Genomic DNA, 20,000 nt, shown 5'->3' with positions numbered 1-20,000 from the left:
GCAAGTTACCCCAAATTGAATGCAGTACCTTGCATTCAATTTTCAGTGTATCCCAGAGATTGGATGAATAGGAGCTTCCACGCTGGTGAGAATCACCGGCACTGAGGACTGCCGCACTGGATCCGTGCATCACGGAAGACCACTCTGCGCCGCCTTCACTCCGGATGAAGATAGAAGATGATGGAGCCGCATGAAAGAAGACCTTCACCGCCGGACTTCATGAACGTTAAGTACCTATTTCGGGCTTAGTTTTAGGATTTTTTTTTATTTTTAAGATTAGGGATTTAATGGGCTGTGAAAGATCTGATTGCCCTTTTAAGGGCAGTAAAATAGCTGAATGTCCTTTAAGGGCAATGCAAATACAAATGCCCCTTAAGGGCAATGGGTAGCTAAGGTTTTTTTAGTGTTAGGTTTTTTATTTTGTTGGTTGGGTGGTAATTTTTTTTAAGTAAAAGAGCTGTTTCACTTAGGGCAATGGCCTACAAAAGGCTTTTTTAAGGGCTATTGGTAGTTAAAGTGTCAGTAAACATTAAAAATAATGTTATATAATTCTGCACATAGTGCAGAATTATATAACATTATATTAGCGCAAACGTTTTAAAACAAAATTTCCCCTTTGAATTTTAAAAAAAACCTGCTGTTTTACAGACCCGCTCTCTGTGATCTTCTGAGCGGGTCTGTTTTTTTTCAAACAGCGCATCGGGCCAGCTGTATAGTCACAGCCCGGCCCGACCGCGCCATAGCGCTCTGTCAGACAGCAGGAGCGAGCTGCACTTAGTCTTATGGCGCGGTTGGGCCGGGCTGTGACTATACAGCTGGCCCGATGCGCTCTTTGAAAAAAACAGACCCGCTCAGAAGATCACAGAGAGCGGGTCTGTAAAACAGCAGTTTTTTTTTTTAAATTCAAAGGGCAAATTTAATTTTAAAATGTTTGCGCTAATATAATGTTATATATATGTTATATATGTGCAGAATTATATAACATTATTTTTAAGGTTTACTGTCCCTTCAAGTATTAGAATAGGAGATGTTTTTATTTTGGGGGGGATTTTTTATTTTTATAGGGGTATAAGTTTAGGTTTATTTCTTTATTTTGGATAGCTTTGTTTATTTTTTTCTGTAATTTTACATTTTTTATTCTTTGTAACTTTAGCTAGGGAGTTTGTATTTTTTAAACATAGACTGCCCTCTGGAAAGGCTTATCGCCTAGTGTATGTATATATATATATATATATATATATATATATATATATGTGAATACATACACATACACACACATACATACATGGAGTTAGCGCAGCCACACTCTCCGACCTTTATATTTAAAGCACCTGAGGCTTTCGCTCGAGCAATAACTATTTACTTTTAACTTGTAATATGAAGACAAGAATAGGAGCACTATTGATTTATCTTGAGTTGTGTTAGCACTCAGTAGCACTGTTATTTTTGCTCTCCACTTGTAATCTAGGCCTATGTAATTTCGACACATTATAAGCATTCAGTGGGTTAGATTCATTGGGGCATATGTATCAAGCTCCGAAAGACTGCTGCTCCATAACCTGTCCCCTGCTCTTAGCAGGGGGACAGACATCGTCGCAATTCAACCCGATCGAGTACGATCGGGTTGATTGACACCCCCTTGCTGGCGGCCCATTGACCGCGAGTCTGCAGGGGGCGGCGTTGCACCAGCAGCTCTTGTGAGCTGCTGGTGCAATGCTGAATACGGCGAGCGTATTGCTCGCCGTATTCAGCAATGTCTGTCGGACCTGATCCGCACTGTCGGATCAGGTCCAACAGACATTGCTAACTAGAGGCCATAGACCGTCATTTCAGTAGCGGACCTACTTAACACAGGGCCCTGGTGCAAAAGGTTTTTGGGCCCCCCAATAGTAACTCAGTAGTAAACAATAGTAATAATATACTGCTGCCCTGTATAATGACTTTATGGATTGATTGACTGATAGACAGACTTGCAACCTGCACTAATAAAAAGCTCTCCCGCATTAGAATTGTACACATTCTGCACACGCCTATATATAGACAGGTTGCTATGGGCCCCCAGTACTTGGGCCCTGGTGTCATTGCACATGCCACACCAATTGTAGTTCCTCTCCTGGTCTTAAAGCTGCTGAGGGGTCTCGTTGAAATTTATTGAGGTTCTATAGCCAATTGCCAATGGATGTTCCTTCTTTTAACACATTAACAGCTAGATTACGAGTTGTGCGTTAGGGTAAAAAAGCAGCGTTAAGAGGTCCTAACGCTGCTTTTTTACGCCCGCTGGTATTACGAGTCTTGAAGGTTTAGGTGTATTGCACACTTCTTTGGCCTTACCGCAAAACGACTTACGTAAACTTCGTAAAGTCTTTTTTATATGGGACTTCCATAGCGCCGGTATTACGAGTCTGTCCTGGGAGGCCAAAAAGTGAGCGGTACACCCTACCCTGTCAAGAGTCCTAATGCATTTAAAAGTCAGTAGTTAAGAGTTTTATGGTACAACGCCGTAACATTAAACTCATAACTAAAGTGCTAAAAAGTACACTAACACCCATAAACTACCTATTAACCCCTAAACCGAGGCCCTCCTGCATCGCAAACACTATAATAAAAATTTTAACCCCTAACCTGTCGCTCCGGACACCGCCGCCACCTACATTATATTTATAAACCCCTAATCTGCTGCCCCAACATCGCCGACACCTACATTATTTTTATTAACCCCTAATCTGCTGCCCTCAATGTCGCAGCAACCTACCTACACTTATTAACCCCTAATCTGCTGCCCCAACGTCGCCGCCACTATAATAAACATATTAACCCCTAAATCGCCGCACTACCGCCTCGCAAACATTAGTTAAATATTATTAACCCCTAATCTTCCGTCTCTAACATCGCCCCCACCTACCTACATTTATTAACCCCTAATCTGCTGCCCCCAATGTCGCCGCCACTGTTCCTATCAGCCAATAGAATGCAAGCTCAATCCTATTGGCTGGATTTTTTTCTACCTTAATTCCGATTGGCTGATAGAATTCTATCAGCCAATCGGAATCTAAGGGACGCCATCTTGGATGACGTCACTTAAAGGTACCTTCATTCATCTTTAGTCGTCGGATGAAGAGGATGCTCCACGTGGGATGTCTTGAAGATGGACCCGCTCCACGCCGGATGGATGAAGATAGAAGATGCCGTCTGGATGAAGACCACTTCGCCCGGCTTGGATGAAAACTTCTCCAGGCTTTGTTGAGGACTTCGGCCCAGCTTGGATTAAGTCTCCTCCTGGTAAGTCAATCTTCAGGGGGTTAGTGTTAGGTTTTTTAAGGGTGTATTGGGTTGGTTTTATTTTTAGGTTAGGGACTTTGGGCCTGCAAAACAGCTAACTGCCCTTTTAAGGGTGATGCCCATCCAAATGACCTTTTCAGGGCAATGGGGAGCTTAGTTTTTTTTAGATAGTATTTTATTTGGGGGGTTGGTTGTGTGGGTGGTGGGTTTAACTGTTGGGGGGGTTGTTTGTATTTTTTTTTTACAGGTAAAAGAGCTGATTACTTTGGGGCAATGCCCCGCAAAAGGCCCTTTTAAGAGCTATTGGTAGTTTAGTTTAGGCTAGGGTTTTTTTTTATTTTGGGGGGGCTTTTTTTAATTTTGGTAGGGCTATTAGATTAGGTGTAATTAGTTTAAATATCTGTAATTTGTTTATTATTTTCTGTAATTTAGTGTTTGTTTTTAGTTTGTACTTTAGCTAATTTAATTTAATTTAGGTAATTGTATTTAATTTAGTTATTTATTTAATTATAGTGTAGTGTTAGGTGTTAGTGTAACTTAGGTTAGGTTTTATTTTACAGGTACTTTTGTATTTATTTTAGCTAGGTAGTTATTAAATAGTTAATAACTATTTAATAACTATTCTACTTAGTTAAAATAAATACAAACTTGCCTGTAAAATAAAAAAATAAACCCTAAAATAAAATAAAAATAAACCCTAAGCTAGCTACAATGTAACTATTAGTTTTTAGTTTTAAATAGGAATAATTTAGTTAATGTTAGTAATTTTATTTAGACTTATTTAAATTATATTTAAGTTAGGGGGTGTTAGGGTTAGACTTAGATTTAAGGGGTTAATACATTTAGTATAGTGGTGGCGACATTGGGGCGGCAGATTAGGGGTTAATAAATGTAGGTAGGTGACAGCGATGTTAGGGACGGCAGATTAGGGGTTAATAATATTTAACTAATGTTTGCGAGGCGGGAGTGCGGCGGTTTAGGGGTTAATGTGTTTATTATAGTGGCGGCAACGTTGGGGGCGGCAGATTAGGGTTAATAGGGGTTAATAAATGTAGGTAGGTGACAGCGATGTTAGGGATGGCAGATTAGGGGTTAATAATATTTAACTAATGTTTGCGAGGCGGGAGTGCGGCGGTTTAGGGGTTAATGTGTTTATTATAGTGGCGGCAACGTTGGGGGCGGCAGATTAGGGTTAATAAGTGTAGGTAGGTTACGGCGACATTGGGAGCGGCAGATTAGGGTTAAATAAATAGTATGTAGGTGTCGGCGATGTTAGGGGCAGCAGATTAGGGGTTTATAAGTATAATGTAGGTGGCGGCGATGTCGGGGACGGCAGATTAGGGGTTAATAAGTGTAAGATTAGGGGTGTTTAGACTCGGGGTTCATGTTAGGGTGTTAGGTGTAGACATACATTTTATTTCCCCATAGGAATCAGTGGGGCTGCGTTACTGAGTTTTACGCTGCTTTTTTGCAGGTGTTAGACTTTTTCTCAGTAGGCTCTCCCCGTTGATTCCTATGGGGAAATCGTGCACGAGCACGTACAACCAGCTCACCGCTGACTTAAGCAGCGCTGGTATTGGAGTGCGGTAATGAGCAAAATTTTGCTCAACGCTCACTTCTTGTCTTTTAACGCCAGGTTTCTGAAAACTCGTAATACCAGCGCTGCAGGTTAGTGAGCGGTGAGAGAAAACTGCTCGTTAGCACCGCATAGCCTCTAACGCAAAACTCGTAATCTAGGCCATAGTTATGTTAAATGGCCCAATCCATGATATCTTGCACAGCACCACATAAAATAATAATTACAACTGAAACTCATGTGTAAGAGGGGCATTATTGCAGAGTGGTTGGGTCTTTTCACCATGTGACAGCATGTGGGATCTAAAAGACGAGATTGCCCTGGGAAGTATTCTTGTGACCGCGTCTCGTTATGTTATTTTCTTTTAATAGATTGCTTTGTAGAGGGTGCAGTTTTGTTTTATCAAGTTTTTAAAACATTTTGTAATCTTGGTATCCCTGACATTGGAATTTGTTCTATGCAGCAAGAACTTAGTAGTTGTTAGAAGCAGCCCTATTGATTTCAGTAGAGCTGATCTCACTGCTCTGACAAAGGGCAGGACAAATCTTTGTCAAGTCCAAAATTTTCAAGATGCAAATTTGGGCAAGTTTTTTTTCAGCGAGATATTAGTTTTACTAATGATTTGTATTGAATCAGTGCTGGTGTTGTAGAACTAGTTAAATGGGTATGAAAGTGATCATTACATTTACACAATGCAAATGGCACATACAGTTAAAAAAAAGCTCTTTCTTATTGAGTAAATCTATTAAATTTGCCCCTTTCTCCTTTTCTTCTTTGTTAAACATTTCCCATGAAAACGTACCAAGGTAGACGGGAGTAAACAGAAGACTATGGGGCTGATGTATCACCGCCGTATATACTTGTTTCCGTGCGAGCCTTCAGGCCTGCTCTGAGGCGGTGGACAGCAATTAGCCCGATTGCATACGATCGGGTTTATTGACAGCCCCTGCTAGCGGCCGATTGGCCACTAATGTGCAGGGGGCAGCATTGCACAAGCATTTCTAGTGAAATGCTTGTGCAATGATAAATGCTACAGAGCATCATGTCCGTTCGCACTTTCATAAATCGGCCCCCATATACTTAAAGGGATATGCAACACATTTTTTTGTCACGATTCAGCTAGAGAATACAAATTTTAAAAAGTTTTCAATTTACTTCTATTATCAAATTTGCTATGTTGTTATTCTTTGTTTAAAAGATTCTAAATAGGTAGCGTGCACATGCATGTAACTCTGCATGACAGGAAATAGTGCTGCCATCTAGTGCTCTTGCTAATGTATGATGTTGCAAAACTGCTGCCATATATTACTGCAGACACGTGCACACTCCTAGGCTTATCTTCCTGCTTTTCAACAAAGGATAACAAGAAAATGGGAAAAAATTGATAATAGAAGTAAAATGGAAAGCTGATATAAATTGTATGTTCTATCTGAATCATGAAAGAAAAAAAAAAACTCTTTATTTTGCCCGCTCCTCTGCATACCTGAGTATACTGACATGGAAAGTTATATTTTAGCAAAGGATATTATAAGAAAACACACACACATATATCCTCACTGATCTGTGTTTATCTTACCTCCACTGCTGTCCAGCTGTTACCAAACTCCTGGGCATTGGTTAAGTCAAAATTATCTGCAGTCCTCATCTCATTTACAGTTTTCAGGTCAAAATTTCCACAAAGTCCACTCAGTTCACCCTTTAAAAAAACAAACATTTCCAGTATTAGATTAAAGGTACCAAACAAATAAATGCTGGTTTTGTTGAACAGAAAATGAAGAATATTGCAGAATAACATTTAGTCTAGTGAGTTTCTGTCTATAACGTTGTAAGGTTTGTTATTGTGCATTAATACCCATAACACTTCATTACACAGTCACACATTAGCACAGTAACATTACACAAAGAAGATGCATTTATCATAATAATTCCTAAAGAAATATAAAGCTACTTACTAATATATGTTTCATAATGTGTGCCACTTTACTGTTTATAGTTACTATACAAAGTACAGTTTATAGTTACTATACAAAGTACTGTTATAGTTACTATACAAAAGTACAGTTTATAGATACTATACAAAGTACTGTTTATAGATACTATACAAAGTACAGTTTTATAGATACTATACAAAGTACAGTTTATAAATACTATACAAAGTACAGTTTATGAGGCATATTTAAGAAATTTCTTGCGGACCTGATCTGACAGTGCGGATCAGGTCCGCAAGACATCGCTGAATGCGGAGAGCAATATGCTCTCCGCATTTAACATTGCACCAGCAGCTGGTGCAACGCCACCCCCTGCAGACTCACGGCCAATGGGCCGCCAGCAAGGGGTGTCAATCAACCCAATCGGGTTGAATTGTTGCGATTCCTGTCCGCCTGCGAAGAGCAGGCGGATAGGGTTATAGAGCAGCGGTCTTTGTGACCGCTGCGTCATAACTGCTGTTTCTGGTCAGCCTGCAGGCTCGCCAGAAACACGGGGCATCAAGCTCCATTCAGAGCTTGATAGATAGGCCCCATTAGAAACTATACAAAGTACTGTTTATAGTTATTATACAAAAGTACAGTTTATAGATACTATACAAATTACCTTTTATAGTTACTATACAAAAGTACAGTTTATAGATCCTATACAAAGTACTGTTTATAGATCCTATACAAAGTACTGTTTATAGATCCTATACAAAGTACAGTTTATAGATAGATACTATACAAAGTACTGTTTACAGTTATTATACAAAAGTACAGTTTATACATACTATACAAAGTACAGTTTATAGATACTATACAAAGTACTGTTTATAGTTATTATACAAAGTACAGTTTATAGATACTATACAAAAGTACTGTTTATAGTTACTATACGAAGTACAGTTTATAGATACTATACAAAGTACAGTTTATAGTTACTATACGAAGTACAGTTTATAGATACTATACAAAAGTACTGTTTATTGATACTATACAAAGTACAGTTTATAGTTACTATACGAAGTACAGTTTATAGATACTATACAAAGTACTGTTTATAGTTACTATACAAAAGTACAGTTTATAGATACTATACAAAGTACAGTTTATAGATACTATACAAAGTACAGTTTATAGATAATATACAAAGTACAGTTTATAGATACTATACAAAGTACTGTTTATAGTTATTATACAAAGTACAGTTTATAGATACTATACAAAGTACAGTTTATATATATTATACAAAGTACAGTTTATAGATACTATACAAAAGTACTGTTTATTGATACTATACAAAGTACAGTTTATAGATACTATACAAAGTACTGTTTATAGTTACTATACAAAAGTACAGTTTATAGATACTATACAAAGTACAGTTTATAGATACTATACAAAGTACTGTTTATAGATACTATACAAAGTACAGCTTATAGATACTATACAAATTACAGTTTATAAATACTATACAAAGTACAGTTTATAGTTACTATACAAAGTACTGTTTATAGTTATTATACAAAAGTACAGTTTATACATACTATACAAAGTACAGTTTATAGATATTATACAAAGTACAGTTTATAGATACTATACAAAAGTACTGTTTATAGATACCATACAAAGTACAGTTTATAGATACTATACAAAGAACTGTTTATAGATACTATACAAAGTACAGTTTATAGTTACTATACGAAGTACAGTTTATGGATACTATACAAAGTACTGTTTATAGTTACTATACAAAAGTACAGTTTATAGATACTATACAAAGTACAGTTTATAGATACTAAACAAAGTACAGTTTATAGATAATATACAAAGTACAGTTTATAGATACTATACAAAGTACTGTTTATAGTTATTATACAAAGTACAGTTTATAGATACTATACAAAGTACAGTTTATAGATATTATACAAAGTACAGTTTATAGATACTATACAAAGTACAGTTTACAGATACTATACAAAAGTACTGTTTATAGATACTATACAAAGTACAGTTTATAGATACTATACAAAGTACAATTTATAGATATTATACAAAGTACAGTTTATAGATACTATACAAAGTACAGTTTATAGATACTATACAAAGTACAGTTTATAGATATTATACAAATTACAGTTTATAGATACTATACAAAGTACAGTTTATAGATACTATACAAAGTACAGTTTATAGATACTATACAAAGTACTAGCTCTGGATAGTCTTTAGTTCAAACAAAAAATAATATATTAAAAGTGAAGGCGCCTAGATGTGATGCACACAAATAAGTGTACAAAAATGCATATGTAGAAATATTTTTTATATATCTCAATATCCTTAGTGTCTTCTTCAACAAAGGACAAGGATTTGAGATGTGCGTGATATAAATTCACAATTTTAAATTTTATGTGATAGTTAACTGGTACTGGATATATATATATGTGTACAAAAAACAATATGATATATGTGAACTCAAATTGTCATATAATACAGTGCCAAAAAGTGATATATATAATATAATGTGTCCTTCTAATAGAATCAATCAACATCCAACAATAAACACAATGTTACTAAGACAAAGTGACTATCAATGTGAGAGATGTTACAAACACACCATAGTAACAAGCGATATTAAAGACACATATTGGTGGTGGTATTGTAAAGCAATATCGGATACATACAATAAGGTACCCAGGTACTCTAGAGTATACGTATAGTCCTTTTCCAAAAGTCCATGTAATGGAGATTCTTTCCTCCGGATGTCCACTAAATAGCGGGTATGCGGCAGCAAACACTCCTTCCAAGGCTGATGGCACCAGCGGCGGTCTGCAGATAGATGGGAGAGAAAAAAAGGAGGCGCCACAATAGTGTGAGATCGTAGGTGTATGGGACCCCCACAAAACGATACAGAATCACTTACTAGATTATAAGCACTTGAGAAGTGCCACAGGTGCAGGCTGAACTATTAAAAGCTGTCCAGCGAGCTTAACTTCAAGATCCAATGGCCCAAGGAAAAATTCGATTTCCCCCACATATACTGGGGTCGGAAATGAGCCCAGTATTGGTATTGGTATGAATATCCACTTGGGGCAAATATACAGCTAATACAGAGCTGAAAGCTGGTTAAAAATCAGAGCAGAATAAGGTACCCAGGTACTCTAGAGTATACGTATAGTCCTTTTCCAAAAGTCCATGTAATGGAGATTCTTTCCTCCGGATGTCCACTAAATAGCGGGTATGCGGCAGCAAACACTCCTTCCAAGGCTGATGGCACCAGCGGCGGTTCAGCAGCAGCTGCACAGGAAGTAAATGGGAGGGGAACAACAGAACAAGTGTTCTGTTGTTCCCCTCCCATTTACTTCCTGTGCAGCTGCTGCTGGACCGCCGCTGGTGCCATCAGCCTTGGAAGGAGTGTTTGCTGCCGCATACCCGCTATTTAGTGGACATCCGGAGGAAAGAATCTCCATTACATGGACTTTTGGAAAAGGACTATACGTATACTCTAGAGTACCTGGGTACCTTATTCTGCTCTGATTTTTAACCAGCTTTCAGCTCTGTATTAGCTGTATATTTGCCCCGAGTGGATATTCATACCAATACCAATACTGGGCTCATTTCCGACCCCAGTATATGTGGGGGAAATCGAATTTTTCCTTGGGCCATTGGATCTTGAAGTTAAGCTCGCTGGACAGCTTTTAATAGTTCAGCCTGCACCTGTGGCACTTCTCAAGTGCTTATAATCTAGTAAGTGATTCTGTATCGTTTTGTGGGGGTCCCATACACCTACGATCTCACACTATTGTGGCGCCTCCTTTTTTTCTCTCCCATAGTCTTTAGTTCACTTGCGGCCAGGTGTGATGCAGGGAAGCACTCAGTCTAATTAAAGTGCAGAGTTAAAGGGAAATAAAAGTGCTGGGCACAAGTTCTGCACAATAGTTCTTACTCGCCCTGATATTATTTTTATTCCTGTACCTGCAGCTTTCTTTAGAGACATTCACTTATTTTACATTTTTCTAGTACACAGATGTACACCACAGATGTACACATAACAAAGATGTACACAATAGATGTACGCAACAGATGTACACATAACACACACAGATGTACACATACACACAGATGTACACATAACACAGATGTACACAACAGATGTACACATAACACACACAGATGTACACATAACACACACAGATGTACACATAACACACACAGATGTACACAACAGATGTACACAACATATGTACACATAACACACACAGATGTACACAACAGATGTACACATAACACAGATGTACACAACAGATTTACGCGTAACACACACAGATGTACACATAACACAGATGTACACATAACACAGATGTACATAACAGATGTAAACATAACACAGATGTACACATAACACACACAGATGTACACATAACACAGATGTACACAACAGATGTACACATAACACACACAGATGTACAGATAACACAGATGTACACAACATATGTACACATAACAAACAGATGTATACATAACAAACAGATGTACACATAACACAGATGTACACACAACAAACAGATGTACACAACAGAGGTACACATAGCACAGATGTACACATAAAAAACAGATGTACACATAACACAGATGTACACATAACAAACGCAGATATACACAACAGATGTACACATCACACAGATGTACACAACAGATGTACACATAACAAACAGATGTACACATAACACAGATGTACATATAACATACACAGTGTACATATAACACAGATGTACATAAAACATACACAGATGTACATATAACACTTAGGTACATATAACATACACAGTGTACATATAACACAGATGTACACATAACATACACAGTGTACATATAACACAGATGTACATAAAACATACACAGATGTACATATAACACTTAGGTACATATAACATACACAGTGTACATATAACACAGATGTACACATAACATACACAGTGTACATATAACACAGATGTACACATAACACAGATGTACATATAACACAGATGTACATATAACATACACAGTGTACATATAACACAGATGTACACATAACATACACAGTGTACATATAACATGCACAGATGTACACATAACACAGATGTACACAACAGATGTACACATAACACACACAGATGTACACATAACACAGATGTAAACAACAGATGTACACATAACACAGATGTACACATAACACAGATGTAAACAACAGATGTACACATAACACAGATGCACACATAACACAGATGTACACATAACACAGATGCACACATAACACAGATGTACACAACAGATGTACACAACAGATGTACACATAGCACAGATGTACACAACAGATGTACATATAACACAGATGTACACAAGAGATGTACACATAACACAGATGCACACATAACACAGATGTAAACAACAGATGTACACATAGCACAGATGTACACAACAGATGTACACAACAGATGTACACATAGCACAGATGTACCCAACAGATGTGCATATAACACAGATGTACACAACAGATGTACATATAACACACACAGATGTACACATAACACAGATGTGCACAACATATGTACACATATAACACAGATGTACATATAACACAGGTGTACATATAACATACACAGGTGTACATATAACACAGATGTACACATAACACAGATGTACATATAACACAGGTGTACATATAACATACGCAGATGTACATATAACACAGATGTACATATAACACAGATGTACACAACAGATGTACATATAACACAGATGTACACAACAGATGTACACATAACACAGATGTACACAACAGATGTACACATAACACAGATGTACACATAACACAGATGTACACAACAGATGTACACATAACACACACAGATGTACACATAACACCCACAGATGTACACATAACACAGATGTACACTACAGATGTACACATAACACAGATATACACTACAGATGTACACATAACACACACAGATGTACACATAACACAGATGTACACATAACACAGATGTACACAACAGATGTACACATAACACAGATGTACACTACAGATGTACACATATCGCATATGTACACAACAGATGTACACATAACACACACAGATGTACACATAACACACACAGATGTACACATAACACAGATGTACACATAACACAGATATACACTACAGATGTACACATAACACACACAGATGTACACATAACACAGATGTACACAACAGATGTACACATAACACAGATGTACACTACAGATGTACACATAACACAGATGTACACTACACATGTACACATAACACAGATGTACACAACAGATGTACACATAACACACACAGATGTACACATAACACAGATGTACACATAACAAACAGATGTACATATAACATAACACAGATGTACATATAACACAGATGTACACATAACATACACAGTGTACATATAACACAGATGTACACATAACATACACAGTGTGCATATAACACAGATGTACATATAACATACACAGTGTACATATAACACAGATGTACATATAACATACACAGTGTACATATAACACAGATGCACACATAACACAGATGTACATATAACATACACAGTGTACATATAACATACACAGTGTACATATAACATGCACAGTGTATATATAACACAGATGTACATATAACACAGATGTACACATAAGATACACAGTGTACATATAACACAGATGTACACATAACAAACAGATGTACATATAACATAACACAGATGTACATATAGCACAGATGAACACATAACATACACAGTGTACATATAACACAGATGTACACATAACATACACAGTGTACATATAACACAGATGTACACATAACATACACAGTGTACATATAACACTTATTTACATATAACATACACAGTGTACATATAACATACACAGTGTACATATAACACAGATGTACATATAACACAGATGTACATATAACACAGGTGTACATACAACATACACAGTGTACATATAACACAGATATACATATAACACTTATGTACATATAACACAGATGTACACATAACATACACAGTGTACATATAACACATGTGTACATACAACATACACAGTGTACATATAACACAGATGCACATATAACATACACAGTGTACATATAACACAGATGTACATATAACATACACAGTGTACATATAACACATATGTACATATAACATACACAGTGTACATATAACACAGATGTACACATAACATACACAGATGTACACATAACATACACAGTGGTATATTTAGGAATTAAAAACTTTTGTTTTAATCTCCCATAAACACATTTTTAAACCAACATAACAAAACATGTTATTTCCCATGCATTTTCTTTAAAACTGTTCCTGAGAGAGGCTGGAGTACACCCTGGAATTGACCCTGCAATATGCCACACAGTTATTTTTCCATACTGAGATAAAATAAACAATGCTTAGTACGTTTCTCAATGGCTTTGCTCCTGGACTGAAAATTTTAAAAATTCTTTACACAATACAAAATGTCAACGCTTTAAAATATGTAATTTGTATGCAGCGATTCTCAGCTAATATGTACCATACCTATATAAACAATGGCTTTAATGTCACTAAGTATTCAGGATGATACTCTACACACATCTGAATGGCTGTCTGGAGCAATCACATCTCTGTCTCATCACTTTATTCATTAATCTCTGAAAACAGATACCTCATAAAATGGCGTGTGAAAACCAGGAGGGGTTATCTTCTAATGTCCCTAATTAGTAATGAACACCCTCAGCACATCTTTTAATTCCTTAACAAATTATATTTCTACTGGATACCCACCTGCCACTGAGGTCCCACTTGAATGTGAATAGTTGTCCTTTGGTCCCATAAGAGAGTAATGAATTCATAAGGAAAATGAACAAATGTAAAAAAGCCTGCTTGCCATATATGCATTTGTTGTCTTTCATCTATAAAACTTGCAGAGCTCTGTTGGAAAAAAATAGACATTTTGTATTATCTTTTAGACAATCATTGAGAGTGACACAGCTTAGCCGAGCTATATGACAGATATCCATATTATAAAAATAAACCGTCTGAATAGGTACTACAATCTATGGGCATCTACAAGGGGGTGAGATGACACCCAGTGACCTCACCCACACATTTCTAGGATTTAATCCTGGTAACACTTAGTAACATAACTCTTAACTTACTCAATGTAAAGCAAAGTGTTATGTGCGGCCCCTCTGGAAAGAGAACAATCTCTTCTTTCTACTGAGCTTCCATTTGATACTCTGTTTATCATCAGTGCACAATTTCAGGTTTTTAACCTGTTAGAATAATTCTTTGTAGGGGGATATAAATCTGCCTCTATTTCACCCAAACATTAATTTATGTATCAATGAGACTGTTTATTTAAAAGAGAAGAATCTTATCTTTTAAATGACACAATACACAGGATTAGAGTAATGTGTGAGAAGCCTTCTCAGCAAGAAACATATTTACTAAACTCATCTCTTAAATAATGGGTAATATGTCTGTATATAAATCACATCATTTATTAGAAAACAAACACAAATAAACTGTGAATGTTTAAACCACAAGACACCAACCTCTTAAAACACACACAGGTACAAACATATCATAAGTGTGGTTATTAAAGGTGATGGATTTTTTATTTAATAATATCTAAATATATTTCTATGGTAAAAATCACTACAACTTTTACAACTAAGTTAAAGGGACACTAAACCCAAAAAAATTTCTTTAATGATTCAGATAGAGCATGCAATTTTAAGCAACTTTCTAATTTACTTCTATTATAATTTTTTCTTTATTCTCTTGCTATCTTTATTTAAAAAGCAGGAATGTAAAGCATAGGAGTCAGCCCATTTTAGGTTCAGCACCATAGATAGTGCTTGCTTTTTGGTGGCTACATTTAGCCATCAATAACCAAGCGTAACCCAGGTTCTGAACCAAAAATGGGACGGATCCTATGCTTTACATTCCTGCTTTTTAAATAAAGATAGCAAGAGAACGAAGAAAAATTGATAATAGGAGTAAATTAGAAAGTTGCTTAAAAGTACTGCTCTATCTGAATCATGAAAGGGAAAAAATGGGTTTGGTGTCCCTCTAAGTGAAATAAACACTAAAGGGTCTCCATTATTTCTATATTTAGATCCTTTTTAGGATTGTTTCAATAATCTTTAAAAAATATTAAAGGATTATTAAAAATGATAAGTGAGACGTTCTAAGAAAAACAGACTTGAAATAGTACATAAACATGGAATTAAGAAAAATGCAACAGACTTGACAACTGACTCTACAAAGCAATACAACATGCATATTAAAATATATATATATTCCCATATATTAGACTACAATGTTTCTTCTCTTATTTGCATTTTTAGCTGCATATTCATTTATGGCTAGATTACAAGTGGCAGCTAACAGTTGCACGCAAGCAATAAGGAGTGTATCACAGCTATTTGCGCACGTCGGTAGTATTTGCATATTATAGAATTTAAAGTAAACACGTTCACTTGAGCACAATTGAATTTAACGTGCATCGCAGTACCGTGACTTCAGAGCTCTCTTAACTGTTACATGAGACAAAAAAGCTGCACAAAACACATAACAATGAATTTAAAAGTACAGTTACACTCATAATAACATTATCTAATATTTATTTTTTATTGCAATAAAAAATGTTATAAGGGCTCAAAGATATGAGGTCTGAAAGGGATTAAACATAGAGATACATGCATTCACATATTTATATAAATATGTGTGTTTGTATAAATATATATATATATATGTGTGTGTGTGTATAATTATATATATAAATATATGTGTGTGTGCATAAATATATATATATATGTGTGTGTGTGTATAATTATATATATAAATATATGTGTGTGTGTATAAATATATATATAAATATATGTGAGTGTGTATAAATATATATATAAATATATGTGTGTGTGTATAAATATATATATATATATATATATATATATATATATATATATATATATAAATATATGTGTGTGTGTATAAATATATATATAAATATATGTGTGTGTGTATAAATATATACTGTATATAAATATATGTGTATGTGTATAAATATATATATAAATATATGTGTGTGTGTATAAATATATATATATATAAATATATGTGTGTGTGTATAAATATATATATAAATATATGTGTGTGTGTATAATTATATATATAAATATATGTGTGTGTGTATAAATATATATATAAATATGTGTGTGTGTATAAATATATATATATATATATATATATATATATATGTGTGTGTGTATAAATATATATATATAAATATATGTGTGTGTGTGTATAAATATATACTGTATATAAATATATGTGTGTGTGTATAATTATATATATAAATATATGTGTGTGTGTATAATTATATATATAAATATATGTGTGTGTGTGTATAAATATATATATAAATATGTGTGTGTGTATAATTATATATATAAATATATGTGTGTGTGTATAAATATATATATAAATATATGTGTGTGTGTATAAAACATAATTTATGCTTACCTGATAAATGTATTTCTCTTGTAGTGTATCCAGTCCACGGATCATCCATTACTTGTGGGATATTCTCCTTCCCAACAGGAAGTTGCAAGAGGATCACCCACAGCAGAGCTGCTATATAGCTCCTCCCCTAACTGCCATATCCAGTCATTCGACCGAAACAAGCCGAGAAAGGAGAAACCATAGGGTGCAGTGGTGACTGAAGTTTAATAAAAATTTAGACCTGCCTTAAAAGGACAGGGCGGGCCGTGGACTGGATACACTACAAGAGAAATACATTTATCAGGTAAGCATAAATTATGTTTTCTCTTGTTAAGTGTATCCAGTCCACGGATCATCCATTACTTGTGGGATACCAATACCAAAGCTTAAGAACACGGATGATGAGAGGGACAAGGCAGGAACTTAAACGGAAGGAACCACTGCCTGTAGAACCTTTCTCCCAAAAACAGCCTCCGAAGAAGCAAAAGTATCAAATTTGTAAAATTTTGAAAAGGTATGAAGGGAAGACCAAGTCGCAGCCTTGCAAATCTGTTCAACAGAGGCGTCATTTTTAAAGGCCCAGGTGGAAGCCACAGCTCTAGTAGAATGAGCTGTAATTCTTTCAGGGGGCTGCTGTCCAGCAGTCTCATATGCTAAACGGATTATACTCCGAAGCCAAAAAGAAAGAGAGGTTGCCGAGGCCTTTTGACCTCTCCTCTGTCCAGAGTAAATAACAAACAGGTGAGATGTTTGGCGAAAATCTTTAGTAGCCTGCAAGTAAAACTTCAATGCATGGACTACGTCTAGATTATGCAAAAGACGTTCCTTCTTTGAAGAAGGATTAGGACATAATGATGGAACAACAATCTCTTGATTGAAACCACCTTAGGTAAAAACCCAGGTTTTGTACGCAGAACTACTTTATCTGAATGAAAGATCAGATAAGGAGAATCACAATGTAAGGCAGATAACTCCGAGACTCTTCGAGCCGAGGAAATAGCCATCAGAAAAAGAACTTTCCATGATAGAAGTTTGATATCAATAGAATGAAGGGGTTCAAACGGAACCCCTTGAAGAACTTTAAGAACCAAGTTTAAGCTCCATGGGGGAGCAACAGGTTTAAACACAGGCTTAATTCTAACTAAAGCCTGACAAAATGCCTGAACGTCTGGAACTTCTGCCAGACGCTTGTGTAAAAGAATAGACAGAGCAGAAATCTGTCCCTTTAAAGAACTAGCTGATAGTCCTTTGTCCAAACCCTCTTGGAGGAAGGACAATATCCTAGGAATCCAAACCCTACTCCATGAGTAATTCTTGGATTCACACCAATGAAGATATTTACGCCAAATCTTGTGGTAAATTTTGCTGGTGACAGGCTTTTGTGCCTGTATTAAGGTATCAATTACTGACTCGGAGAAGCCACGCTTTGATAGGATCAAGCGTTCAATCTCCATGCAGTCAGTCTCAGAGAAAGTAGATTCGGATGATTGAAAGGACCTTGTATTAGAAGGTCTTGTCTCAGAGGCAGAGTCCATGGTGGAAAGGATGACATGTCCACTAGGTCTGCATACCAGGTCCTGCGTGGCCACGCAGGCGCTATCAATATCACCGATGCTCTCTCCTGTTTGATTTTGGCAATCAGACGAGGGAGCAGAGGAAACGGTGGAAACACATAGGCCAGGTTGAAGAACCAAGGAAGGCGCTGCTAGAGCATCTATCAGTGCCGCTTGGCGTTCTGGCGAGACGCCATGAGATCCAGTTCTGGTTTGCCCCAACGGAGAACCAATTGAGCAAACACCTCCGGATGGAGTTCCCACTCCCCCGGATGAAAAGTCTGACGACTTAGAAAATCCGCCTCCCAGTTCTCTACCCCTGGGATATGGATCGCTGATAGGTGGCAAGAGTGAGTCTCTGCCCAGCGAATTATCTTGGAGACTTCTGACATCGCTAGGGAACTCCTGGTCCCCCCTTGATGGATGATGTAAGCCACAGTCGTGATGTTGTCCGACTGAAATCTGATGAACCTCAGTGTTGCTAACTGAGGCCAAGCTAGAAGAGCATTGAATATTGCTCTTAACTCCAGAATATTTATTGGGAGGAGTTTCTCCTCCTGAGTCCATGAACCCTGAGCCTTCAGGGAGTTCCAGACTGCACCCCAACCTAGAAGGCTGGCGTCTGTTGTTACAATGGTCCAATCTGGCCTGCGAAAAGGTCATACCTTTGGACAGATGGACCCGAGATAACCACCAGAGAAGAGAATCTCTGGTTTCCTGATCCAGATTTAGTAGAGGGGACAAATCTGTGTAATCCCCATTCCACTGACTGAGCATGCATAATTGCAGCGGTCTGTGATGCAGGCGCGCAAATGGCACTATGTCCATCGCCGCTACCATTAAGCCACCGTGGGGCACGGAATGGAGTGAAGAACACGGCAAGCATTTAGAAGTTTTGATAACCTGGACTCCGTCAGGTAAATTTTCATTTCTATAGAATCTATCAGAGTCCCTAGGAAGGAAACCCTTGTGAGAGTAGATAGAGAACTCTTTTCTTCTTTCACTTTCAACCCATGCGACCTCAGAAATGCCAGAACTATCTCTGTAT

General features: G+C 36.6%; 1 protein-coding gene across 1 annotated transcript in view; it reads right to left on the bottom strand.

Annotated features, from left to right (window-relative positions):
* OTOG (otogelin) overlaps positions 1 to 20,000 on the bottom strand; it is a 576,525-nt gene that overhangs the window by 307,696 nt on the left and 248,829 nt on the right. Inside the window, 2 exon segments of the mRNA XM_053689346.1 lie at positions 6,432 to 6,551; positions 14,673 to 14,819. Of these exon segments, the coding sequence (XP_053545321.1) occupies positions 6,432 to 6,551; positions 14,673 to 14,819 (267 nt within the window).

The sequence above is a fragment of the Bombina bombina genome, chromosome 7, assembly GCF_027579735.1.
Source record: "Bombina bombina isolate aBomBom1 chromosome 7, aBomBom1.pri, whole genome shotgun sequence".
Lineage (NCBI taxonomy): Eukaryota > Metazoa > Chordata > Amphibia > Anura > Bombinatoridae > Bombina > Bombina bombina.
Note: the sequence above shows the minus strand (reverse complement) of the source record. Positions and strands in the feature narration are given on the sequence as shown.